This window comes from Podarcis raffonei, chromosome 11, assembly GCF_027172205.1.
Source record: "Podarcis raffonei isolate rPodRaf1 chromosome 11, rPodRaf1.pri, whole genome shotgun sequence".
Lineage (NCBI taxonomy): Eukaryota > Metazoa > Chordata > Lepidosauria > Squamata > Lacertidae > Podarcis > Podarcis raffonei.
The window spans coordinates 28899629-28924857 of NC_070612.1; the positions used below are offsets into that span (position 1 = coordinate 28899629).

At 42.3% G+C, this 25229-nt stretch overlaps 2 protein-coding genes and 1 non-coding gene across 3 annotated transcripts; 1 reads left to right on the top strand and 2 right to left on the bottom strand.

Moving 5' to 3' along the window:
- F2RL1 (F2R like trypsin receptor 1) lies at nucleotides 1-6970 on the bottom strand. Its single transcript, XM_053408385.1, has 2 exons — nucleotides 6736-6970; nucleotides 1-1797 (listed from the first exon to the last, which is right to left on the bottom strand). The coding sequence occupies exons 1-2, from the start codon at nucleotides 6806-6808 to the stop codon at nucleotides 698-700; spliced, it is 1173 nt and encodes a 390-aa protein (XP_053264360.1). The 5' UTR covers nucleotides 6809-6970; the 3' UTR covers nucleotides 1-697.
- Nucleotides 6971-15366: 8396 nt separating this feature from the next.
- Nucleotides 15367-15487, top strand: LOC128423793 (U5 spliceosomal RNA). The gene has a single exon (XR_008332857.1). It is a non-coding gene; the product is annotated as a U5 spliceosomal RNA (small nuclear RNA).
- A 4894-nt stretch (nucleotides 15488-20381) lies between these two features.
- LOC128423281 (proteinase-activated receptor 1-like) lies at nucleotides 20382-23005 on the bottom strand. Its single transcript, XM_053408262.1, has 2 exons — nucleotides 22889-23005; nucleotides 20382-21639 (listed from the first exon to the last, which is right to left on the bottom strand). The coding sequence occupies exons 1-2, from the start codon at nucleotides 22986-22988 to the stop codon at nucleotides 20513-20515; spliced, it is 1227 nt and encodes a 408-aa protein (XP_053264237.1). The 5' UTR covers nucleotides 22989-23005; the 3' UTR covers nucleotides 20382-20512.
- Nucleotides 23006-25229: the final 2224 nt, after the last annotated feature.

The following is a 25229-nucleotide window of genomic DNA, read 5'->3' on the forward strand; positions in this document are numbered from 1 at the left end:
TAATAGACAAAAATCGGAGTTTATTAAAAGTACCACTTTATAAAAAGTTTAAAATATTGGAAACAAAATTACTGCAAAGTACATTTTAGAAAAAAAGCACATAATTGCATGCTACACTGAGACTACATTATTGGTCTCATTGCATATTCACAGCGTATTTAAAATATAAAGAGTTGTCTATAAATTATATATATATAAAAACCTTAGATATATATCTATATATATCTCAGTGCAAACAATACTCACTTGGACATCAGTAATACAATAGGGCCTTGAGAGTGTTTGGCAACAGATAGGTTTGGCAAACATATAACTGAATCATCTGTCTACAAACTGCTACGTGTGTGTTGTAAGACTTATCTCATGAAGGACTGTGACCCTCAAAACGCAAACCTTTTAATTATTACTGAAGATTAGTAATTACATAAGACCATAACAATAAACCTGGGAACTAGCAGTCAGTGGCTATCAGCATTTACACTGAAGGTTCCCTTTAAAACCAACAAACTTGTCTACAGAAGCAGAAACCTGTTGATTTATTTAGCGCACGTATCAGGCCAGCTGCTTTTGGTTTTTCCACCCCAAAGGAAAGATGGAAGGATAGAGCAGTTTGGAAGTTCTTATGAAGTTATGTAAGGCAAACACTGTTCAGTTTTTCATTGCCAACAGGAGACCAAACTTCCATCCAAATATAAATTTAGTAGGTTGACTTCGTAGTCTGTGAACCGGAGGAATAAGAGGGGGACTTCCTTGGGTATCTGTTTGATGAGAGAGAGACTTGCATCCTCCTTGTAGTGCGCACGCTTCGACAGAGGAGTGCGTTTTTAAGGTTGTCCCTAAAGTCCTTTGAAATGAAGTAATAGACAAATGGATCGATGCAGCTGTTTAGGGAAGAAAGGCACAACGCTACAATGTACAAGGCATATACATTACTGGTGTTGTGGGTTGTGATCTGGGCGTAGTGTAACACGAGCAGAACATTACTGGGCAAAAAACAGATCAAGTACATGGAAAGGACAGTAATGATGAACTTGATGGCTCTTTTCCGTTTCTTGCCAATGTTCTCATCTGTAATGGAAGCGTTCAGAGTCTTTATCATGAGGACGTAGGAAACAGTGGTGAGAACAGCGGGGAATAAGAAAACTCCAATTGCTAGAGAAAGGAAGTAGTTGTACATGTCTTTAGCCAACACTGCATGAGGCAGGACATCATGACAAGTGGTGATGTTGAGGTTAGAAACATAAACAGTTTGGTCAACGAGATACAATGGAATGGTGCCAAGGAGGATGAGTACCCATATTGCAGCTGAAATCCCCACAGAAATTTCTGACTTCTTTCTTGAGTGCAATATGGGGTTCACAATCACCCAATACCTTTGTACGCTGAGGCATGTCATGAAAAGGATAGAGCAGTACATGTTTCCATAGAAGAACCCAACGAGTACTTTGCACAAGCCCTCGCCATAGATCCAGTTATTGCCGTTAATATGGTATGCAATCTTCAGAGGGAACCAGATAACAAAGAGGAGATCTGCCATTGCCAGGTTAGCCATATAGACCACCGCTGGGTGCCGCTTTTTCGTTCTCAAGAAGAAGACCCACAGAGCCATAGCATTGCTCGGCAAGCCAATGATGAACACTAGAATGTAGACCGTGGGAAGAAAGACTGTAGTCAATTTGCCAGTGAGGATTTTGGCTGCAAAAGCATCCACAGTGTATGCATCTTTAGAGGTGTCGCTTGCATTGACCTTATAACCAATAAAGCTTCTTCCTTTTGTCCGGTTGGTTGGATTTCTCTCTAAAAAGAAGATAAAAGCAAGAGTGTTAGCTGCTCATTGGTGAAAAACCAAACATGATCATCATGAAGCCTACATAGAGAACACTCCTAAATACTTAATTGGATACTATAATTCAATTTGGTTTGGGGGAGTTCTACCATTCAACTGACAGGGCTATCTGGCAAGCTTGACTCCATCAAGACGACCCACAAATTTAGAATCTTTTGAAGAAGAGAGTGCGAAGGCCATGCTTAATCCTTCCTATGCCTGTCCATTGTTCCTGGAAAAACTCTCAGTGGCTGTTCTTACCTTATTTATCCATCATGCTTAATCCTTCCTTATGCCTGACCATTGTTCCTGCTAAAGCCTATGGAGGTCATTTTACTTTATTATCTATCATGTTTTTATCCCACCCTTCCTTCAAGGAGGTGGACTGCTTCCCCCTCTTCATTTTATTCTCACAAACATCCTGTGATGCAAATAAGATTGTTTCTGAAGAAAGGCCTCAACCTTGAGCTTCATGGCTGAGTTGGGATTTGAACCCAGGTCTCTCCAGTACTAGCCTGGGACTCTAACCACTATACTTCATTGGTTCTCAGCCATTTTTGCCGCCAATTAGGCTTATTATTTTGTGCCTTAAGAGTTTTTCAAGCAATCCAGTGAGTATTTGTATTGCATTTGTATTGTAAGTGTATTACACAAAGAATAAATGGTATTGGGGAAAGGAGGTGGAAGTTGGGGGTGTGGTGACTTCAAGCAGACGCTGTCTGGAAAAGTTGGTGAGGACAGACAAGCTATGGATTAATAACCTATGCGCTGCTATGAAAGAATTTTGAAAACAAAAAGGACTGAACCCTCTCTTGGGCTCAAGGGAGAGAAACACATTGTCTTCATTCATTCATTCTCATCTATATCTATCTATCTCCCAAATACTTAACAGTACCTTTCTTCTGGGACATGGGTGGCGCTGTGGGTTAAACCACAGAGCCTAGGGCTTGCTGATCAGAAGGTCGGCGGTTCGAATCCCCGCGACAGGGTGAGCTCCCATTGCTTGGTCCCTGCTCCTGCCAGCCTAGCAGTTTGAAAGCATGAAGTGCAAGTAGATAAATAGGTACCACTCTGGCGGGAAGGTAAATGGCGTTTCCGTGCGCTGCTCTGGTTTGCCAGAAGCGGCTTAGTCATGCTGGCCACATGACCCGGAAGCTGTATGCTGGCTCCCTCGGCCAATAAAGTGAGATGAGCTCTGCAACCCCCGAGTCGGCCACAACTGGACCTAATGGTTAGGGGTCCCTTTACCTTTACCTTTCTTCTACATAAGTGATATAAAGTAAGCACAGGACTGGGAACAATATGTTTCAATCATAGCACATAGTTCTGCCTAACTAATGCAATAGTAGGTGGAGCATTAAGCCAAAGTTCTCTTCAACGCCTGCTCCCAACTACCTAACACGGTCAGCACACTTGGTTGCAAGAGGGTTTGGCCCTGACTAATAGCACAGTTGTTACACAGCTGCAACTCATGCCATTATGTAGTTAGATATTAACACTGGATGTTAACTGGAGCCACTGACTAAAAGGCTCACTCATTCATTAGCGCTATGAGCAGGAGAAAACTGGAATAGATTGTGCTTTGTATAGCACACACTCGAAAGTACCTGAAAAACCAGTATTGAAACTTTTATGTTTTCACTTTGTTAGCAAGTGTTTTTAGTGTACACAAATAATGAGCAGGAGGTGTGGGAAAGAAGAGGTAGCAAGAAACATGCCTCCTACCTCCAGTGTTCTCTTAGCCCCTGGAACTATTACCCATGTCCTACCACAGAAAGGTCACAATGTGAAGTCTGCTCTAATTTCACTTTTAAACTCACTCTGCAGGGCCAGCCCAATATATTTTGCTGCCCGGCTTAAAGGAAAAGATCATACCCCATTGGTCTATGTACAGGAACCAACAAGTTTGACAGTTGGATCTTAATCAAATAGCCATTATAGCATAGCAACCTCATTTGTGCCCTGGAGGTGGTGGCTAGCCTAGGGGGTGCAGGAGAGGCCATGCAGCCCAGAGCTCCATCACCCAACATCTTGTCATCGTTCCACACCTTACAGCATCTGCAGACTACGGTAGCCAACTCTGTCTACCCAATGGTAGGGCCAGCCATATGGACTTTTACAAAATGCTTTCTCTTCCCTTCTCTTTTCCTCTCTCTCTCTCTTTTACAACATATTGTGAAATCCTCAGAAGCAAGGTTGGCGTCTGCAGCTAGGTCTTGCAAGACAACTACACCCATTGATTTCTCACAGAGTCAAATATAGTCCCTTAGCCCTAGGAATGTTGCTCCACCATTCCTCCTGCAGTAGGAAGATGTAAATCACAATCTCCAGTGTCAAATTTGAAAAGGGCGCCAAGGCACATTGCAGGAGCTGCAGTGGATGGTTTAGATACAGTGACATTATGTGTGAACAGGCAGTGCGCAAGTGGTAGTAGCTACCCTTTCAGTACAGATCAGTATGAGAAGGCAAAACACACTCCCAAGGGACAAGGCAGACCTGGCTAGGAAAACCACCCACTCTCTTGGTACATTCCTGAGTCAGACCACTAGTCCATCTAGCTCAATACTGTCTTACACTGACTGGCAGCAGCTCTCCAGTGTTTCCTAGCCCTACGTGGAAATGCTGGGGTTTGAATCTGGGACCTTCTGTATGATTATCACTCCAGGAAATACAGCTTATCTCCAAACACAACAAAGTGTATGTAAGTGTCTCCAACATACTTCTGCTTTTCCCCCACTTTCCAACTTCAGAATATAGGTTCTTTGAATGACAGGAACTGCCTTTTTGGTTTTACGCCAGAAAGCTTCATGTGCATCAGTGGCATGGTATAAATGAGTAATTGTGTGTGTAGCTAGTTTGCCAGACTTTTTAGTCCACTTCATTGGCTTCTGCTGAAAGAGATGTTAGGGGCGGGTGCCATACTCCTGCAAATATATTACAAAATCTTTTGTAGATACTGAACCCTTTTTAAAAACGAGAGTGGTTTTTCTAGAAAATTACTCAAGCTGATATAACAGAGCAACAAAACCAGAGTCTAAATGCACAGATGCCATAGAAAAGAAGTATTGGATTGTTCTTAATTAACTGTGCTCCACAGGCAGAAGTTGCAGGAACCATAAGAGACATTTGGATTCAAACAGCAGCTTAACAGATGCGGAAACAACCATTAACACCATCACAAAATTAAAAGCTGCAGAGAAACCTTTGCAAAGCAGAAAAGTTACATTATCTCTCTTTAAATATATAAATACTCCTGGACATCGAGCAGTTTAGACACAAAGTAAATACTTTCTTTATCCAATCTTAGTATCCTGGAAACTTGGACTGCCCAGTCAATTCTTACAAAAAGTAGTTAGCAAAAGAGGATGTCCATTTAGTGATCAAAGAAGAGCCTTCAATGAACTGGTATAAGGCCATTTTACAATTGTACAAGTTGCATTTATGTAAAATGAAGTCCTGAGAATGTTTGCACTGCAAGGCATACCCAGGAGGCATGAAAAGAGCCCCAAGTTACCAACACTTTCCTAACCTTTTAGATTATGCATTCTATTCATTTACTACAAGCTAATACCAAAGCCTAATAAAATTACTTTGAATCTCACAGCCTAAAGCATGGGTAGGCAAACTAAGGCCCAGGGGCCGGATCTGGCCCAATCACCTTCTAAATCCGTCCCGTGGATGGTCTGGGAATCAGCATGTTTTTACATGAGTAGAATGTGTCCTTTTATTTAAAATGCATCTCTGGGTTATTTGTGGGGCATAGGAATTTGTTCTTTTTTTCAAAATATAGTCTAGCCCCCCCACAAAGTCTGAGGGACACTGGACCAGCCCCCTGCTGAAAAAGTTTGCTAACCCCAGGCCTAAAGTGTTATCCATTGCACCCCAAAATCCCATATTAATGCATGATAGAACTGTTTTGCTACAGTCAGAAAGATTATACTTTGATTTTTTCAGGAGATCAGATCCTTTGAACTAATGTCTGAGAGCCTAATTAAAGATTCAATGATCTTTAAGTTTTCTTTTTCAGACTAGGTATTTTAATGTGGTAAAAAAATCAGTCTGTGTCAAGCTATTTTACATACATATTTTAAATATAAACCATGGTTCAAAGGAAAGCATTGTCAAGATATCAGGTTTATGTAAGAACCTTCTGTCTTAGAGACAATTTTTTATTGTTGTTATTTGCAAGATTTACTGGATGCCTTACTGAAGAGATCAAAGTGAAGTATAACACCTAGTACCCATTCACAAGAACACAGATAATTCTTGTAGACTTCAAAGTAAATCAGACATGAACACAATGTTCTAAGTTGTCCCCCCAGCCCCGCGCCAAAAAAAGAAATGTTTTAGGCACTGAAATTAATCACTTGGTAGCTTTGAAGTGAAAGCCAAAAGGTGCAAGGAGGAAGTGTAAGTCAGTGGTGTTCGCACTTTCTAAAGGCAAATAAATCAGTGTGGAGAAGACTCCATAAAGTTGAGCAGTCTGAAAGCCACTGCTGAAGAGCTTTACTCCAGGTAAACACGGCTTATGGCGACACAGAAGTTAAAAAAGAGGGGTGGGGAATCATTCAGTATATGCTTGGGGCAGCTTATACGATTTGCAGCCATGCACTCAAAGCAGGACATTAAGTTAAGCCTTGTTTACTTCACACGGAGAAATAATAATGGAAAGTGGGGAGGGGGATGGTTAACATCCCCAAAGGTGCAAGTCTCTCTGCACATTTGTTTGGGAGTCCCACTGCACTTACTTCCACTTTGCGTAAACAAGGATCCGATCCTGCTGCTCGGACTAAGAAGAGGCAAACCGAGTCTACCTGAGCCAGAGGCCAGCGAAATCTCCAGGAGGAGAAAGGCTGGAGGGCAGGCAGAGAAAAGGACCCCGCCACCTTCTTCCCCTCTGCGTGCCTTACCTGTGGCAGAAGCGAGCATCAGAGCTCCAAGCAGCACCACGAACCCCAGCCAAGCCCGGCTGAGGCGCCCCATTTCCGCGGCACGCGCCTCGCTGCAAAGGCGCCACCACCAACTTCCTCCTCGAGCGTCGACGGCGACTGGGCAGTTTCACTGATACCTAAAAAGGGAGAGGTGGAGGGCTCGGGAGGGGGCGGCGCCTCAGCAGCACCTCCGTGACGTCACCGCTCCAGTCCTGCCCTCCCCCTCCCCCCGCGCCTGGCTGTAGGTAGGCGCTCTTGGCTGCCCTCGGGAGAGGGGCGAGGTGAGCTCAGGGCTCTGGAACGTGGCGCGGAGGCGGAGTCGCTTTGCGCGCCGCCATCGAGCTCGCGGAGCGCCGAACAGCAGAGCCAGACACGTTCCCAGGTAGTGCCGGATTTACGTATAAGCTAAAGAAGCTGTAGCTTAGGGGCCCCCCAAAAAATTTAAAGGGAAAAAAACCACTGGATGTACATTTCCAAAATATAAGATAAAAAACACTATTGATATACTTCTTAATTGTATTTCACTATTAACATACTTCTTAATTGTATTTCAGTTCAACAATTACTTTGATAAAATACATATTTTGTTATGTGAATATGGCTTTAGATACCTGTTAGGTCCATAAATTACCATATAAAGGTAAAGGTACCCCTGACCGTAAGGTCTAGTCGTGACCGACTCTGGGGTTGCGGCGCTCATCTTGCTTTATTGGCCGAGGGAGCCGGCGTACAGCTTCCAGGCCATGTGGCCAGCATGACTAAGCCGCTTCTGGAGAACCAGAGCAGCACACGGAAACGCCATTTACCTTCCCGCCGGAGCGGTACCTATTTATCTACTTGCACTTTGACGTGCTTTCGAACTGCTAGGTTGGCAGGAGCAGGGACTGAGCAACGGGAGCTCACCCCGTCGCGGGGATTCCAACCACCGATCTTCAGATCGGCAAGCCCTAGGCTCTATGGTTTAGACCAAAGCGCCACCTGCATCCCTCAAATTACCATATATTCAACACAAAAAATAGTGACAATTTGTTGTTGACAAAGGACAGCTGGACATATAAAGGGCCCCATTACCTTGTAGCTTAAGGCCTCATCAAATCTAAATCTGGCCCTGTTCCCAGGAATCGCAGGTGCCAAAAAGCTTTACACGACACACATTTAAAGCACGCCCCCGCCCCCGCAGGAATCCTGGGAATTGTAGTTTACCCTCACCCGGACAAGGCCCAGCACCCTTAACAAACTACAGTTCCCAGGATGCTTGGGGTGTTCGTTAATGGGATTTAAATGTAGGCAGCCTAAGGCTACGCTTCTAATCCTACTTAGCTGCCAGCAAGTCCTAAGGAATTCAGTAAAGGATACTTCAGTAAAAGTAATGGATTCAGTAAACTAGTCCATCACAATCCATGTCTACACATGGAAGCCAACTCCTAGGGGCTGAGGTCCCTTCTGGTTCCCCAAAGTTGATGGGCCTTGCCAATGCCATTCAAATGGTGTGCATTCACCATGTTTTGTGATCCATTATGCGAGGGCTTACCTGCCTCCTTTGTTTTATTGAAGTTGGCACCCCTGACTCAGAAGGAAGTCCCACTGAGGTTAGGGGGGCATACTCCCAGGTAAATGGGGTTAGGATTGCATCCTTAACCAGTTAGTGAACCCAAGAGCCGTCTTGGGAGATCATGATTTCAATGGTACAGCTCTGGCCTTCCTTTTCAAAACCTCCACCCATCCAACATCTGCAAGACTAGGTTTCCCATCCCTGTTTTTAAATATGGCAAGCTGTCTTATATAGCTACTAGTCTGTACTAAGTGCTCCTGATTAACTGCATGTCACTGACTGATGTGGTTCAAGCATGTTGCCACTGAACTATTAAAGAATTTGTAGAACCGGTTTAGAGCATTCACAGGTTAGTGGAACAATTATAAATGCATCACCTTTGCCATTGAATAAGTAAATCATTAGGCACAATTGCTTTGAAACAAACACAAACAAACAAACAAACAAACAAACAAACATCTTAACTAGACAGGATGTGGAAATCTTTATCTGGTCTCAGTCAGAGGGTCTTCCTAAAACAGAACCACTGTGCTATTAGCATGAGATTTAGGGCGGTATGGGTGGTGTCCCCCCCACAGAGTGCTGAGCCCAGGGGGCAAATAAATAATAATAATAATAATAATAATAATAATAATAATAATAATACCTATATTTATGTGGGTACCTACACAAAGCTGGGGGCGGGGAGCATAAAAATTTGTCCTCAGGATGCCATATTATCAAAGTCTGCCCCTGGTGCTATTTACTATTATTATGATTTCTTTTAATGGATTTCAAACACACTTTTTTAGGGTGGGGTAAAGATCCCCCCCAATGTGGATTAAAATAAATCAAAATACAAAATTAACTACAATTCCAGGGAGGGGAAGGGACGTGCTTTAAATGTATGGTGTGTAAAATAACTCTCACCTACTCAAATGCTGCTTGGCATTTTAAATCCTGGAAGTTTTAACTACAATTCTCAGTATTGATGGAGCGTTAGCTGTTCCTTTATCTGAGTAGAGACTCATTCCCTTTATGCCATATGACTGCTAGTGTCAACACTGTGCATTAAACTGGTGTTCACATTATTGCATGCAATTTCTAACCTTCCTTTCAATCCATAAGGACCCCCAAGGTGCTCTAAGCATAATAATGTAATGCATAATAATAAATATAATAACACACTGCAACAAAATTGGGATTACTTCTACTCACTTCCAGCATATGGCATAGCTCTTGGGTAGCATAGGCTCCCTTCACCTCAAGACTGCAAATAATCAAGGACAGAAAGGAAGCAGCAGCAGCTGCCTGGGCTTCAGGTGAACTGCTAAAAGCAATAACGGTTACATCTGCTGCTGCCTGGCTTGTATTTCTTTTTCTAAGTATTTCAGGTAATTTTCTTGTAAGCAGAAAAATGTCACCAAACTTCTCAGTGCAGAGGAGAAATCCTCCAGCAGTTTCTTGGGGGGGTAGGGCTCACCATTAGCACATTTATTTTTATGTTTTCCCCTGAGGTTTTGTTGTTGCCATCACTATAAGTGTTGTTGTTGTTTAGTCGTTTAGTCGTGTCAGACTCTTCGTGACCCCATGGACCAGAGCACGCCAGACACTCCTGTCTTCCACTGCCTCCCGCAGTTTGGTCAAACTCATGCTGGTAGCTTCGAGAACACTGTCCAACCATCTCGTCCTCTGTTGTCCCCTTCTCCTTGTGCCCTCCATCTTTCCCAACATCAGGGTCTTTTCCAGGGAGTCTTCTCTTCTCATGAGGTGGCCAAAGTATTGGAGCCTCAGCTTCAGGATCTGTCCTTCCAGTGAGCACTCAGAACTGATTTCCTTAAGAATGGATAGGTTTGATCTTCTTGCAGTCCATGGGACTCTCAAGAGTCTCCCCTCCAGCACCATAATTCAAAAGCATCCATTCTTCGGCGATCAGCCTTCTTTATGGTCCAGCTCTCACTTCCATACATCACTACTGGGAAAACCATAGCTTTAACTATACGGACCTTTGTCTATAACACTATAAGTGTTAGCAGCAGCAATTGTATTGTCAGACTGGCCACCATTTTACACCCTCCACAATGCCCTGACCTAATGGTGGAGAATGTTTGGAGACTATTATGCAAAGAGGCCTTCCTTTTTCGAGAGATGGGAAAAAGAACAATCCCAGAAATCCTCAGCTCTATTTCCAGGACGGAATGGGGGCGGAATCTGGTGCTGTCTCATAGTAACTGAATCATCCTTTCCCTTGAGCCTTTTCTTCTCTTGGCCAGTAGCTAGATTTGCTGGAGGTGAGAACAGGAAGCTGCACACTCAACTCCCCTATACACTTTCAAGCTAGGAAAGCCCCTCTTCATCATCACCAAAGCTTTGTGTGCTGCATGTCCTGCTCATTCATCCACCCACCTTTCTCCCCCCCAGATACTTAAAATGTCCTAGTAATGGTTGAAGAAAGGAAGGGAACTTGTGGGGCGAAACTAGGTTTTATTTCACCTGGGTCAAAGACCCAGTTTGGCATACACTCCCCCACTCTTTTGCATACACACACACACACACACACACACACACACACACACACACACAGGCTGGCAGTTTCAACAGCACCCCTCTGGAGGCTTCATCCAGGGCAAAAAACACAGCTAGTCCCCCCATAGCTACCTCTCTGCCAGCTGCATCTTGAGAGCCACCCATTTCAGGATCTTATCCTAGACTCAGTGCAAGTGTTGTCAAATGTTACCAGTGTTTTATAAGAGTGGAAGTTTTGTAACATTTCAACACTGGCCCAAATTAACACTTCAAAAGAGTAGACTCACACTAGCAATGTGATGATTAATTTAGCCCGAAGGAAAACACAGGCATTCAGAAAGAAGCTGATTCCAAAAGAGAGAAACGAAACAACAAACCAGGTACTCTTATTGCATGTTTTGGGTGTTGGCACATAAAACGATTCTGACCCAGAGTTAACTGATCCCCAAAGGGAATCAGTGGTATCATAGATATGCCATGAAAAATGTGGAGTTAAGGAGCTCCGAAGATCCAATAGATCTAATTCAGCTAGACAGCAAGCCTGCATTCATCACAACCACACCCATGTTTGCTTTTCTTCTTTGTTTTATGGAGCAGAACTCTAATGTATAATTCCCCCTATGTAAATACTGACCTCATTCTCTGACTGGAGACTTATGTAATCAAAATAACACAATCCATCTGCAAGAGAGAACTACCAGGCAGCTCAGAGTGACTCCAAAGTTTGCAGAAGTACCAAAGAAATCCCAACCCTTACATGAAGAAGAGCCCTTGCAATTCATTGATTACTGAGGATGCTCAGTGGTCATTGAATGCTGACTGACTGGTCAAAAGGTGGGAAATGGAAAACAACCACCAGGATTGGTGGGGAATGGATTGCAGTATGCTGAAAGAAGACATTACTGTCCAGAACTCATTCTTCAGGTGTGGATCCTCATGTGGTCAAAATGGCACAATGTATGCATGAAACGGATTTATCAGCAGGCTTGAGGAAACAGCAAGGATTGTGGAGGCATGCACACATAACTCTTCAGAGGAAAATGTCTTGTTCAGGGTCTGTTCCTAAAATCAATAAAGACTGAGGTTGCAAACACACCTTACATTAAAGCACAGCCTCTCTACTGCTGGGAACTGTAGCTTGTTAAGGGCACTGCAAATTGTAGTTCTGTAAGTAGTAAACTACATTTTCCAGGGTTCTTGAAGCGGAAAGTGCTTTAAATGTCTGCTGTATATGTATTCTGAGCATGTTCTGTGGGCATAGAATACTGACTCTTGAATGGAATAAGAAACTGGGGGAATGGAATATCCTGGAATAAGGGCATTGTGGGAAACTTGAACAGGAGCATGTCATACGACAATACTTTTTTGCAACAAATGCTGGGGAAAAGAAGGGGAAACTGTTATCTCCCCTGACTTTGGAAGTAGCAGATTGTCCCCACTTCAATCACTCTTCCCCTTCTTAGGATTGCTCAACTACATGGGAGTCTCTCATCATGGAATTAACATATATCATTTCTAATTTAGGCAGTCTGAAGCTGGTGACCTTCTGCTAACTCAAATAACCAAACACAGATACAAGATCTGACTTTTTAACTGCTGTTTAGATACTTAGCAGAAAAGACAGGCTATAAATTCAGGGACATAATTTCCTCTGAAGTTCACATCTGTATTTAATTACAACTTATCTCCTTAATCAAGGTTCAGAATGACTAATATCAACATCCTATCTATTCAAATCCTTAATAGGCAAAAACTGTCTGGATGATTCATCTTGTCTGTTTACAATGAATTAACACAACATTCCTTGCTTTGCTTGAATGGTCATAATCTAAAAGTTACACAATAATATACTTTCCCATTTTCTATATTTTATTCCTTAAGCTACTTTATTGTGCTGAAAACATAAAACAGCTTTCTTAAACTTCTCAGGTTTGACTACTTTCCCACCTGATCCTTTCTTTTTTTCTTTTTTGCACAATTAAAGCCTGTTGTTTACACTAAAGGGTAAATGATTACCCTTGGCAATAAAACTGCATTCCTGGCTTATTAACTTATCTAAGTATATTCACTTAGATGGGCTTTCCTAGGAGCAAGCTGTACTTTGTACTTCAGACTCCTTTATACTTCAGGCTCCTTTTCAATTGCAAAGTGCCCTCAGGAAACATTAAGAAGGATGGGAGGGAAAGGAGAACTCAGTACCTCCCCTGAAACTTCCTGCCATACCCCAACTGGGTTTTGTCTCTGGCAATACTCCATGCTTACTCACCAAGGTGGAGTAGTGCCACAGGGGATAAAAGGAACACATAGGTGTGATGATCCAGGGGGTAAACAAATGGCAGGAGAAGGGTTCCCCTTCTTCCCACTTGCCTCCTACCAAACTTCACCCTCCTGGGGAGACTTTACAAGGCAAAACATTCATTAGGGCCTGCATTCTTCCCTGAAATGAAGGACAGGTGAGGAACAGAATATAGTAGCTCTAGAACCTATGCAATATAATCTATTTAAATAGATTTTTTTTTCTTCCCCTCATTCCTGCAGAAGGTCTGTAGCAGGTTTATTGTTTGTTTGAACTATTTCTACACCACCTTTCAGTGCTAAAGTCCTCCAGAGGTGGCTTACAGAAGATATTTAGCTTCTCATATATAGCAGCATAATTCAACTTCATATTATTGTTAGGATCACAGAATTGTAGAGTTGGAAGGGGCTCTGAGGGTCGTCTAGTCCAGCCCCTTGCAGTGCAGAAATCTCAAATAGATCATACATTGCTGTTGTTTATTAATTTGTATGCTGGTTGTTTGTCAAAACGGCTTCTAAGCAGTTTACAGCCATAAAATAAATAAGCAGTTATTATGCACAACAAATCCACTGGGGCATTAACACATCCTTAATAAAAATACACAATAAAACAAGAAATTTAAAAGCATAATAACCGAAATATTTAAAAACAGTTAAAACAGAGAGAGTGCTACTTCCTTTCCCTTATCCTCAGCAATAACAGTTGGTAGTTAGAATTGCATGTAAAAGCAGGGAAAGGACTCTCAGTGGGCATTTACAGTATATTATTTTCTCTCATTTTCCTCACAGCAATTCAGCGAGGTAGGTTAGGCTGAGAGATGGCGGCTTGCTCAGCCCAGTGGGCAGCATATCTGTGGAAGGAACTGAATACAGCAGGTAGAGGGGTGAGAGGACTGCAATTTGCCACAGGCCAAGGAGAAGGCCTCATTCTGAAGAAGGATTTGAAGCTGGCTGGGTTACATTTTATCCATTAGTCAGGCTTGTTTGACAACAACATGAAATGGAGTCTTTAGTGTCATTGGCCCAGTCCTGCGGAATACCTTGCCAATAGAGATTCAGCAGGTGCCTTCTGCACTGACTTTTAAACACTTGCCGAAAATGTTTCTACTACTACTGCTGCTACAGTGGTACCTCAGATTAAGTACTTAATTCGTTCCGGAGGTCCGTACTTAACCTGAAACTGTTCTTAACCTGAAGCACCACTTTAGCTAATGGGGCCTCCTGCTGCTGCCGTGCCGCCGGAGCACAATTTCTGTTCTCATCCTGAAGCAAAGTTCTTAACCTGAAGCACTATTTCTGGGTTAGTGGAGTCTGTAACCTGAAGCGTATGTAACCTGAAGCATATGTAACCGAGGTACCACTGTACTTTTATTATTTGTACTCCACCCATCTGACTGGGTTGCCCCAGCCACTCTGAGCAGCTTCCAGCATATATAAAAACATTCCATCAGGCCTAGATGGTACATCCTCCACAGTGGTATACTGATTTATTTATTTTTTAAAACCCACTGGTTTAGTGCATTGGTCTTCAGCTGCTGAGTACGGACCGGCTGCTGGGCTTGACTTAAAGTGGGACACCAGAGCAGCACAACAGCTCTACAAATATATGATAAAAATGTGCTGGCTCAAGGTGGAGCCTCTGACAAGTCTGAAGCTTACTGGTTTAGCATGAATGAGTGGGTTCGCAGACTGAAGATCACGGCTGCAGCAGGACCCCAGGAGCAACTCTGTGGCTGTGAACCTCAGTCTGCGAACCCACACATTTGCTAGTTCACGCTAAGCCATGGTTTGGCCTAGCATTACATGTGAACTGGGCCTAAATGGTTAAGAGTTTATCACAAACTATGAACCAGACATATGAGATGAAAAGACAACTGTTATGTACTGAAGTTCTCACCCTGGGCCAGCAGGGGGATACTGTAGATAGTTATGCAAATAAGGGATCAAAAGTGACGTTCAGTGATTGGATAGTTTTAGAAAATTGTTACAGTTACATTGTACTGGAGCTCTATATAAGCAGGCTGACTGAACCCTTCAGTTCAGTTCTGTCCTGACCTGAGAATAAACAAGAGCTATTTGAAGAATCGCTGTGTTGTCTGATATGTTCACCCATAACTTAACAACAACAGTTCCAGTTAGCTGGTAACTAGGGTGAAATGGTAGGAGACTGCCAACGAAAACTAGATAGTAACAAGGCTGAAGGACCCATGGGAAAGTATGGAATAACTTCAGACAAAACTGAACTAATGATAATGGCTACAGTCTGGTTTCTCTTCAGATTGTATAAATCTTTCGCCTTTTACTAAATATGGCTGTGGAGAGGAACAGTTATGAATTTACAGCTAATTCTTTGAAGCCCCACGCTACTTCCTTGGTGTTAAAATCAGATTTGTATGCTTATTAACCCCTTCCCCACAAGAAATAATGATAATGGCTGTTGTATGATAAGGGAAAAAAGCCTCCAGACGCAACTGCAGTGTATATTTTGCAAATGGCTACATGGATATTTAAAGACCACACTTTCCCCATTTTGTCTCAGCTAAACTAACCAGTCTATCTGGAATCCACCCACCAAGAGCATTCTTTTAAACTCAGCAAATGTCATATTATCTTAAAGATGTGAAAGAATGTTCTGTCTCGTAAATCTGGTATGTGTCCAAGCACTGAGTAAGAGAAAATATTGCCAGAAGGAAACTTTTCCCAGAATTCTTTGTTTATTTCTAGGATGGTGGCCTTGATGGATGCAAAGAGAACATACAATGGCTGTCAACAAGAACCAGATCTAAGGAGTGATATCAGCTTGGAGTGATTTCTCCTGCAAAAATTCCCTCTCCAGATACGGATGTATTAGTCAGCAATTTCCTGGCATCACATGGAATTTGGGAGAATGATGTAAAAGCATAAAAATATTGTAGAGCTTATTTCAGAGGTGGACAGATTTGCATGATGCAGTTGTTGCTTTTTAACTACAACCCTGAGACCTACAAACTGGAGGTTGGTGCAAAAGGCATATGTATAGAATTGAAGAATTCAGAGCCTAGGAATTTGTTGTGCATGTCAGAACTGAATGGAGCTCATAGGCCTTTCATGAAACAATCCATTCCTGATTACCTCAATCTTTCTTCATATTAGCAGTATAAATTAGGGCTCAGAGGGGGCTGAAATTAGTTTTGTTGCTACTTTTGTTAAAACATTTGAAAGTAAAAAAAAATATTGCTGATTTACTACAAATCACCCAGAGCTATGTGATTTCAAGCACAAACTGGAACTTCAGGCTTTCACAGCTAACGTGGATTAAAGTGCTCTGTCACTTTAGCACAACAAAACAAATTTTTTAAAAAGACATTTCGCAGTTTGGAAAGTGATGGCGGAGTGCATTAAAGGTGGAAGGTTGGCAAATACCCCACAAGCAAATCAGAATGAATGCATGGAAAATGCTTGTTGTCATAGAACTACTCTGCAAACATATCAGAATGAAACTGGATATAATCTGACTACAGTATAAGCTTTGTGCAAGAAAACCAGGATGTATGCTCAATAAGCAGGTCATCTGGAGGAGCTACCTCATAGGGTTGTTGCTGATTTTAACGAACCTGGAGGAAGGGCAAGATATAAATGTAACAAAATAAACTTTAGCCACGAAAAACAATCTTGAATATATCAACACTTTTATTACTTCTACAAATAATTGTTCTGATGTTTAGTAGTCATATAAAGAATGTTTGCAGGAGTTAACACCCATGGTATGTCAGCAGTTTAGCAATTAAATCAAGTAGAACCTTTATGGATCTAGGAGCTGAAATACACCCAGAAATAAATTGTCCCTTCAGGTGAATCACACCAGCAATTTTGTGTTCCAAATTAATTATTTTGGAGACAACACCTGGGTATTTAAAAGTAGTGCTTCTTTTACACTTCGTATTCTGTTTGATTTTTAAAGCATCCTTATTATACACAAAACATTTTCACTCCTTGGCTGCACTTTAAACTTGAATTGGTAGTGCAATGAATGAACTCCAGACTTAACTGCATATGGAAGACCATTTATTTGGTTCATGTGCTTTGGGCACGAGGCTTGGCCACAGACCGCACCATTCATTTTCCTGAGAATGGGAAACACACCTTTTGGTCTTTTGACAGGTATAAATTAATTCAGCTTAGTCAGACAGTATTGCATCCATATCCTAATTCATGATTTATAATCTGTACTCCTATAATAGCCACTCTTACTTTGCAACCCCATTCAGAGTGAATAATTCTTTCTGTGATCGCCACCTTCTTTGCATCTCTCAAACTTGTTTTTAGGGGGGGAAGTTCTTTTCATGCTTTGTCCGGAAGACAAAAGTTCTCACATTAAATGAAGGATAAGAGAAATTAGCTCATATTTAAGAGTTGTATGTGAAATGCTTCTACAGCTGAGTGAAACAAGCTGAATTCTAAATTTGCAAGCAGGGTGGGCAACATGAGAACGAGCCTTTTCTGTGGTGGCTCCCCATTTGTGGAATGTTTTTGCCAGGGACTTCAGGCATCAGGTAAAAATGTTCTTCAGCCAGATTTTTAGTTGATTAAACAATTTTGGACTTTTAAATGTGTTAGAGGTGTGTATTTATTTATTATTTTGCTATTATGTATTTCATGCTTTTATGTTGTAAACTGCCCTGTGATCTTTGGATGAAGGGCAGTATAAAAATGTAAGAAAGAAATAATATATAATAAGTATTTTCCCATGAAAAAGAGCTGCAGCATATCACATAGGAGCACTGGATCAAAAATCCCCAAGAAACACAGATTCTGTCTCATCCCCATTCATCTGCCTAAACCCCACATGGGACCTCTGATGGTGTTTCCTGCTTGGCAGGGGGTTGGACTCGATGGCCCTTGTGGTCTCTTCCAACTCTATGATTCTATGATTCTATGATTCTATGACCTCTGCCAATGGCTACTAGCCATAATGGCTTTCCGGACCATTCATGTTCAAAGAAGATATGCAGCTGAATACCAATTGGTGAGGACCAGCAACAGGAAAAGGTCTTGATGCCAATTTCCTGGGTTTCCTGGAGGTATCTTGCTAGCCGTTGTGGTGAACTAGCCTGACTTGGTATAAGGCAGCTTCTTATGTCCTTCCAGTGATGAATGATTGCTGCCAGCTGATCTTCTTTAGGGAAGTTTGTTTGGCCTCAGTCTGAGAACTTCAGACCTATACACCTTCCTTTTGGGCTTGTGGCTGTAATTCCAGTTTTAGAGAAATTGAAAATCCTGATAAGACTGCAGTGACCAGCAGCAATGACTCTATTACCCTATCATAATAGATTAGTGGGGTGGAAAAGGAGCTTAGGCAAGTAGCAGGCTCATGAAAACAAAAGCATAAGGAAAACTCTGATGGATCAGACCAGTGATCCATCTAGATTAGTGATGTGTACGTTGACTAGCAGTGGCTGTCCAGGTTTCAGGACACAGCCTTTCCCAACAAAACCTGGAGATGCTGGAAACTGAACCCAGGGACTCCTGCAACAAAACACATGTACTCTGCCACGGAACTGCACCCCATCATGATGGTAATAATGTGTTCTTCAGATCCGTAGGAATGACATCATCCACAAATGAATGAACAGGAACTTTGTCTATCCATTATTGTTTATTATTTTATTTCTGTTCCCCCCTTTCTTCCAAGTTGCTCAAGGTGATGGCATACATGGTTTCCCCCACTCCCAGCCTTCTCCCACTGACATTCAGCTTCCACATAAAGCACCTGGAGATCTGACCATGTTGCTGAAAGGGGAGAGGAGGAACAAGTCAGTCCCTCAGCCTTTTCCTACTGTTTTTTCAAACTACTCCAGGAGGTTCCTGCAGTTGGAAGAAGCCCAGCCGCACGGAGCTATCAGAAAGGTTTTTTTGGAGAGAGGGCAGCAGGAAGAGGTCTGCGTGTGCATCAGGATGAGCACCCTTGCTGTTAAGACGACACAGACGACACAGTGATTCTTCAAACAGCTCTTGTTTATTCATAGGCCAGAACAGAACCGAACTGAAGGGTTCAGCCAGCCTGCTTATATAGAGCTCCACTAGAACGCAGTAACCATTTTCTGGGTAACTATCCAATCACTGAACGTCACTTTCGATCCCTTATTTGCATAACTATCTACAGTATCTCCCTGCTGGCCCAGGGTGAGAACTTCAGTACATAACACTTGCCACCTCTTGTTGTTTTCATCAAACCTCCAATACTGCACTTTGTACTTAGCACAGGCCCAGCCCTGACACAGTCTGCCCGACTCCCTTGTCTAGTATGATGTTCGCATGTCTAAGGCTGCATCCAGTGTTAGTCCTACTCAGAGTAGACACAGTGTTGTTAAAGTACATGTTTACCTTAGCTTCGTTAATTTCAGTGGGTCTACTCTGAGTAGAATTTGGTTGGCTGTAACCAATGCTTTAAAAAAAAAGTCTCATTTTCCTACTCATATTGAAATGCTGCCCTTCAATGAGGCCAAACTTAGATTCACAAAATGTTTAGGGGGTATGCATACCCCTGCGTCCTCCCAGAAAAAAGCAAAGGCTGTAACCCATAGTCTGCATGCACACACATACACAATCTGCAGCCAAGCGTAATTAAAAGTCTGAGCCAACTCCCCCACCCCCACAAAAAAACCCATTGGACTCAATAGTCTGTTTACATTAGGCAACTCTGAATGTTTATCACTTCTAATTTGTTTGGTTACACTGAATCATGGAGTCTGACCGCTTATAAAGTACACCTAAGCTTTGCCTCCTGTGTCTTCTCTATTGGAAAAGCTACAATCTCATTTGGTTTGAGTGAATGTACCAATGTGTTCTTTTCGAAAAGGGTTAAATCACATTCCTGTTTCAGAAGGCTCTTGTCAGAAAAAAACCCCAAATTAATGACAACAAATAAGCTAATATCTGCCTCAAGAAATATTATTAACATTATTATATACTAATAAAATAATTGGGACAATAATATGTAATAACTATATATATATATATATATATATATATATATATATATATATATATATACACACACACACACACACACACACACACACACACATCCTCACTGGAACAAACCAGATCTCTGGAAAAACATTAGTTTTAATGTTAACAGCGGCCAAAATAATAATAATAAAAAAATCCAGTTTGAAATATTTTGCATGATGCAGCAGCAAAGTGCTATTCTAGGCTGCATCAACAGAAGTATAGTGTCCTGATCAAGGGCACTCTAAAATTCTCTGATTCTTTGATTTTATATAGCCTTTAATATAAGAAACAGCATAAATATTTTAGAGAAAGAATGGCATGGACATTAAAGACGTGAACTGTAAACAAATATTCACATCTTTGTCATGCAACACCTATATTTACGAATACTGTACCACACACTGTAAAATTCTATGCTTGAGACAAATTTTTCAGGCCACTAAAAAGATTGGTGGCATTACAGCTTGTTGTCTGACTGCTTTGTTCAAGATCAGACTGCTTTTTATAGCATAGGAGATCCCACACCTGCTTTTGACACTTTGAAGAGGCATAATAATAAATTAAGGGATCAATGCAGCAGTTTATGGTACCAATGCAGACCACTAAGCTATAGGCAAAATACAGAATTTCAAGGGGTTGATCAGGTGAGATGCGCAAGTTGTGCACTAATAATAGGACATTTGTAGGGCCAAAACAAATAATAAAAGAAGACAAGACTGCTACAGACAGGAGAATGGCACGTCTCTTTTTAGCAGTCTTTGTAGCAACACTGGATGAAGAAAGTTTCCTTATAATACACACATAACAGGTGACAGAGATTAATAACGGTATAAAAAAGAACAAAATGGATAATACAGAAAAGTTATACCGAAATATATCCATAATAACAGAGATATCTAATGTATCGTGACAGGTCGTAATATTTAACCGGGATAATCTCTGTGTTTGCTCATTGACAATCAGAGGTATCACCCCAGCTATAGCCAGAAGCCAGATGAGAAAGCAGACCAGCGAGGCCCTTCTTGCTGTGCGCCAGGATAGGGACTGCATTGGGTACACCACAGCCAGGAAACGGTCCACGCTTATCACCATCATCAGCAGGATGGAGCAGTACATGTTGCAGTAGAAGGCGGCAGTGACAAAATGACACATCACAGACCCAAAGATCCAGTTGTTTCCAGAAAAGTTGTAGGCGATTTTAAAAGGAAGCACACTCACGAAGAGAACATCGGCAGAAGCCAAGTTGAGCATGTACACCACAGCTGGCTTCTTAAACCCTATTTTGACCACAAACATAAGGATTGCCGTAATGTTTAAAGGAAGGCTCAAAATAACCACAGCAGTGTGGACTGAAGGAACAAAGCGAGTTAGCCATGGACCAGACAAGTATTTTTCAGCTTGTTTTGTGGTAGCCACTTGATTTCTGGATTGATTGTAGTTGTTCAATGTATCAATAGTAATTATTTCTTTATCATTAGCATTTATTTTCATATCAGGGAAACTAGCAAAAGAAAGATCCTGGATGTCCAAGGATGAATCTGAAAGATGAAGCAATATGTAAATCAAATCTATGAATACATATATAGCTAATGTTACAAACATCAATGCAACCACACTAGTTTACTCATGTGAATATGAATTCAGATTAAATTATTGAATTACACAATTGGTGCTTTAAAAATTATTGGTGTAGACGAAATTTACATATTTCCTATTGCTAGTCAGAAACTTCAGCTATTCCGCCGATCCTGAAAATGTGCAAAGTAACCTTTAGACCATGGGGTCTACCAGCAATACTTGCTGGTATTTGAAACCAAATACACATGACATTAGCCACAATCCATCTGCATCTTGCAGCTTCTCAAGAAGTATTCCTGTTTGATGTGCTTTCCCTCAAGCCAGCTTCCATCAGCTTGAAAATGGAAACAAATGTTAAGTTGGGGTGACAGCCACTGTGCATGTACAGATGACAGCACACATGCAGCCGACAGCTTCAGTGAACTGGAGCTCAGTGCATTGAAACAAATCTGGTAATAGACACCAGGTGAAGACATCCCTGCCCCTTCGCTGGTGTGTACAGCCCTGTAAGAATGTGACTTGAAACTAAGGGAGACAGGGACAAGTCACTGTGTTTCATGCTGCTAATGTATACATAGTCATATTCTGACATTGCCTGTGTACACACCATACATTTAAAGCAAAAGCTTTCATCAAAGAATCCTAGGAACTGTAGTATGTTAAGGGGGCTTGGATCTCTATCTCTGTGAGGGGAGAACTATGGCCAGCTTTTTTTGCCCAGTCTAACAGAGACAGGTTTATATTTAGCGAAGTAAAAGGTCTTATGCAGTAAAGAAAGCCTTGATTTTCTGTGAAGTACATCACCTCCTTGCTGAAATATTAGAAGCAGATTGTGCAAGGAGAGACACCCTTAATTCTTTAGGGTAGGAATTTTAGAGCAAAAAAACCCACAAAATGCTTTATTCATTGTTCTTCCGATCTCGTGTTATGCCTTATGCTCTTAAAATGTTGCAGTCACTTAGAGATTTTTTTCATGTGCAAGTGACTGATAAACTGAATATTACCACTGAGAAGTACATTTTTTCCTAGTACAAGGATATTCTCCCTCCTCCTTTACTCTTGCTGCTTCAGCATGGTTTTTCTTCAGTAGCACAATCATTTGGAAAGATCAGAGACAGAGAAATTTCCCTGAAACAATTGCACATTGTATATGCCTTGCTTTAACTATGAATATTGAACAGTAGAGAAATTGTGTTGGGGTGTACTTACTTTTTGCTCTTGCTGTGCTGAATAAGGTGAAGACCATACTAAACAGAGGAAACAGGATCTTCAGAGAGGGGTCCATTTCTCCTCCAATGGCAAACCTCATCTTTTGGTTCCACTAGGTCTCTAGAGCCAGTGTGGTGTAGTGGTTAAGAGCGGTAGTCTCGTAATCTGGGGAACTGGGTTCACGTCTCCGCTCCTCCACATGCATCTGCTGGGTGACCTTGGGCCAGTCACACTTCTCTGAAGTCTCTCAGCCCCACTCACCTCACAGAGTGTTTGTTGTGGGGGAGGAAGGGAAAGGAGATTGTTAGCCGCTTTGAGACTCCTTAAAGGGAGTGAAAGGCGGGATATCAAATCCAAACTCTTCTTCTTCTTCTTCTAAGAAGAAACTGAAGGGATCTGCCTGAAAAGAAGCTTCCTTTATTTCCTCCCTGAGATCTAAATCCACTTGTCATCTCCTTGCCTATTTTGGGCTTTAATGTTAGCTTATCTGTAGAAGAAGCTGAGCCAACCCACTCTGTCATAACACCACTTCATCTTATATGGAGCAGAGGGTCCTTGATTTCTTCTTTCTGGCTTTTCCCCAAAGCACCAAAGAAAACTCTCAGACAAGTCTTCTGTTTTCTTTACTTTTCTAAAAGACTCTTCCTAAAAGCATTCCTGGAAAGCCCATTATGTCACATTAATAGATAAAAAAACATTTTTTGTGGTTTTCAGTCCATCTGTTTTCAGCAAGAATTAAGGGTTAGAATACATTAAAAAGCAATTAGGGACGCGGGTGACGCTGTGGGTTAAACCACAGAGCCTAGGGCTTGCCGATCAGAAGGTCGGTGGTTCGAATCCCCGTGACGGAGGGAGCTCCCATTGCTCAGTCCCTGCACCTGCCAACCTAGCGGTTCAAAAGCATGTCAAAGTGCAAGTAGATACATAGGGACTGCTCCAGCGGGAAGGTAAACGGCGTTTCCGTGTGCTGCTCTGGTTCACCAGAAGCGGCTTAGTCATGCTGGCCACATGACCTGGAAGCTGTCTGCGGAGAAACGCCGGCTCCCTTGGCCTATAGAGTGAGATGAGCACACAACCCCAGAGTTGGTCACAACTGGACCTAATGTTCAGGGGTCCCTTTACCTTTTTACATTAAAAAGCAAAATTCATACAGTGGTGCCCCGCAAGACGAATGCCTCGCAAGACGGAAAACCCGCTAGACGAAAGGGTTTTCCGTTTTGGAGGTGCTTCGCAAAACGAATTTCCTATGGGCTTGCTTTGCAAGACGAAAATGTCTTGCGAGTTCCTGCGGGTTTTTTTCCTCCTCCCCCCCTTTTTCCCAAGCCGCTAAGCCGCTTATCAGCTGATCTGCTAAGCCGCTAAGCCGCTTAACAGCTGATCCGCTAAGCCGCTTAACAGCTGATCGCTAAGCCGCTTATCAGCTGATCCGCTAAGCCGCTTAACAGCTGATCCGCTAAGCCGCTTATCAGCTGATCCGCTAAGTCGCTAAGCCGCTTATCAGCTGATCCGCTAAGCCCGCTAAGAGCGCTAATCCGCTAAGCCGCTAATGGGCTTGCTTCGCAAGACGAAAAAACCGCAAGATGAAAAGACTCGCGGAATGGATTATTTTCGTCTTGCGAGGCACCACTGTATTTTTTCACCATCCTAAATACATTCTCAGTGGATAAAGTGCTTTACCATTAATCAACATTAGGCTCGAACGAATGTTAGATGAAATCCGGGTTGGGGAATCTTTTTTCCCATCCAAGGGTTTTCCTCCCTTTTTCGGAGTGCCATGTGGCCAGAGGGGGAGAGGTTAAAAAGTAGGTGGATCAACAATGGTAAATGTTACCTTTGTGCTGTAGGCTATTTTCAACACACACACACATTCCTCTGTGGCAAATATTGCCCTGCTCAGGGGAAAATCTTAAGAGTACCTTTAATGTAGCACACCTTTAGCATAACCTCCACCATACCTCAGATGAATATAGGGACATTCTATTCCACATATCAGGGAATCTGATCCCTCCCCCTCACGGCAGACTGCCAGCAATAGATAGACAATAAGTTCTTACCGATGTATTTTAGTCAATGTTCAACAGAGAGACTCAGAACCGTTGCCTCGTGGGTTAATGGTATTGCTCTGAGTAATCTCCTCCCCCCTTGCTTTCTCAATCGTCAACAGCACCCCCCTCCTTACGGTGGCTGCTTAGGGCCAATTGCCTCTTAGCTCTCTGCTCTCCTACTTCCATGGCTCGCTGGGTCTGGGGAGAAGGGGGTTCTGGAATGCTCTCTAGTGATAATGTGTTAGCCATCTATTCCTGCTCTGCTTCTCCCATTATTTTCCAGCTTCCCCCCTCTT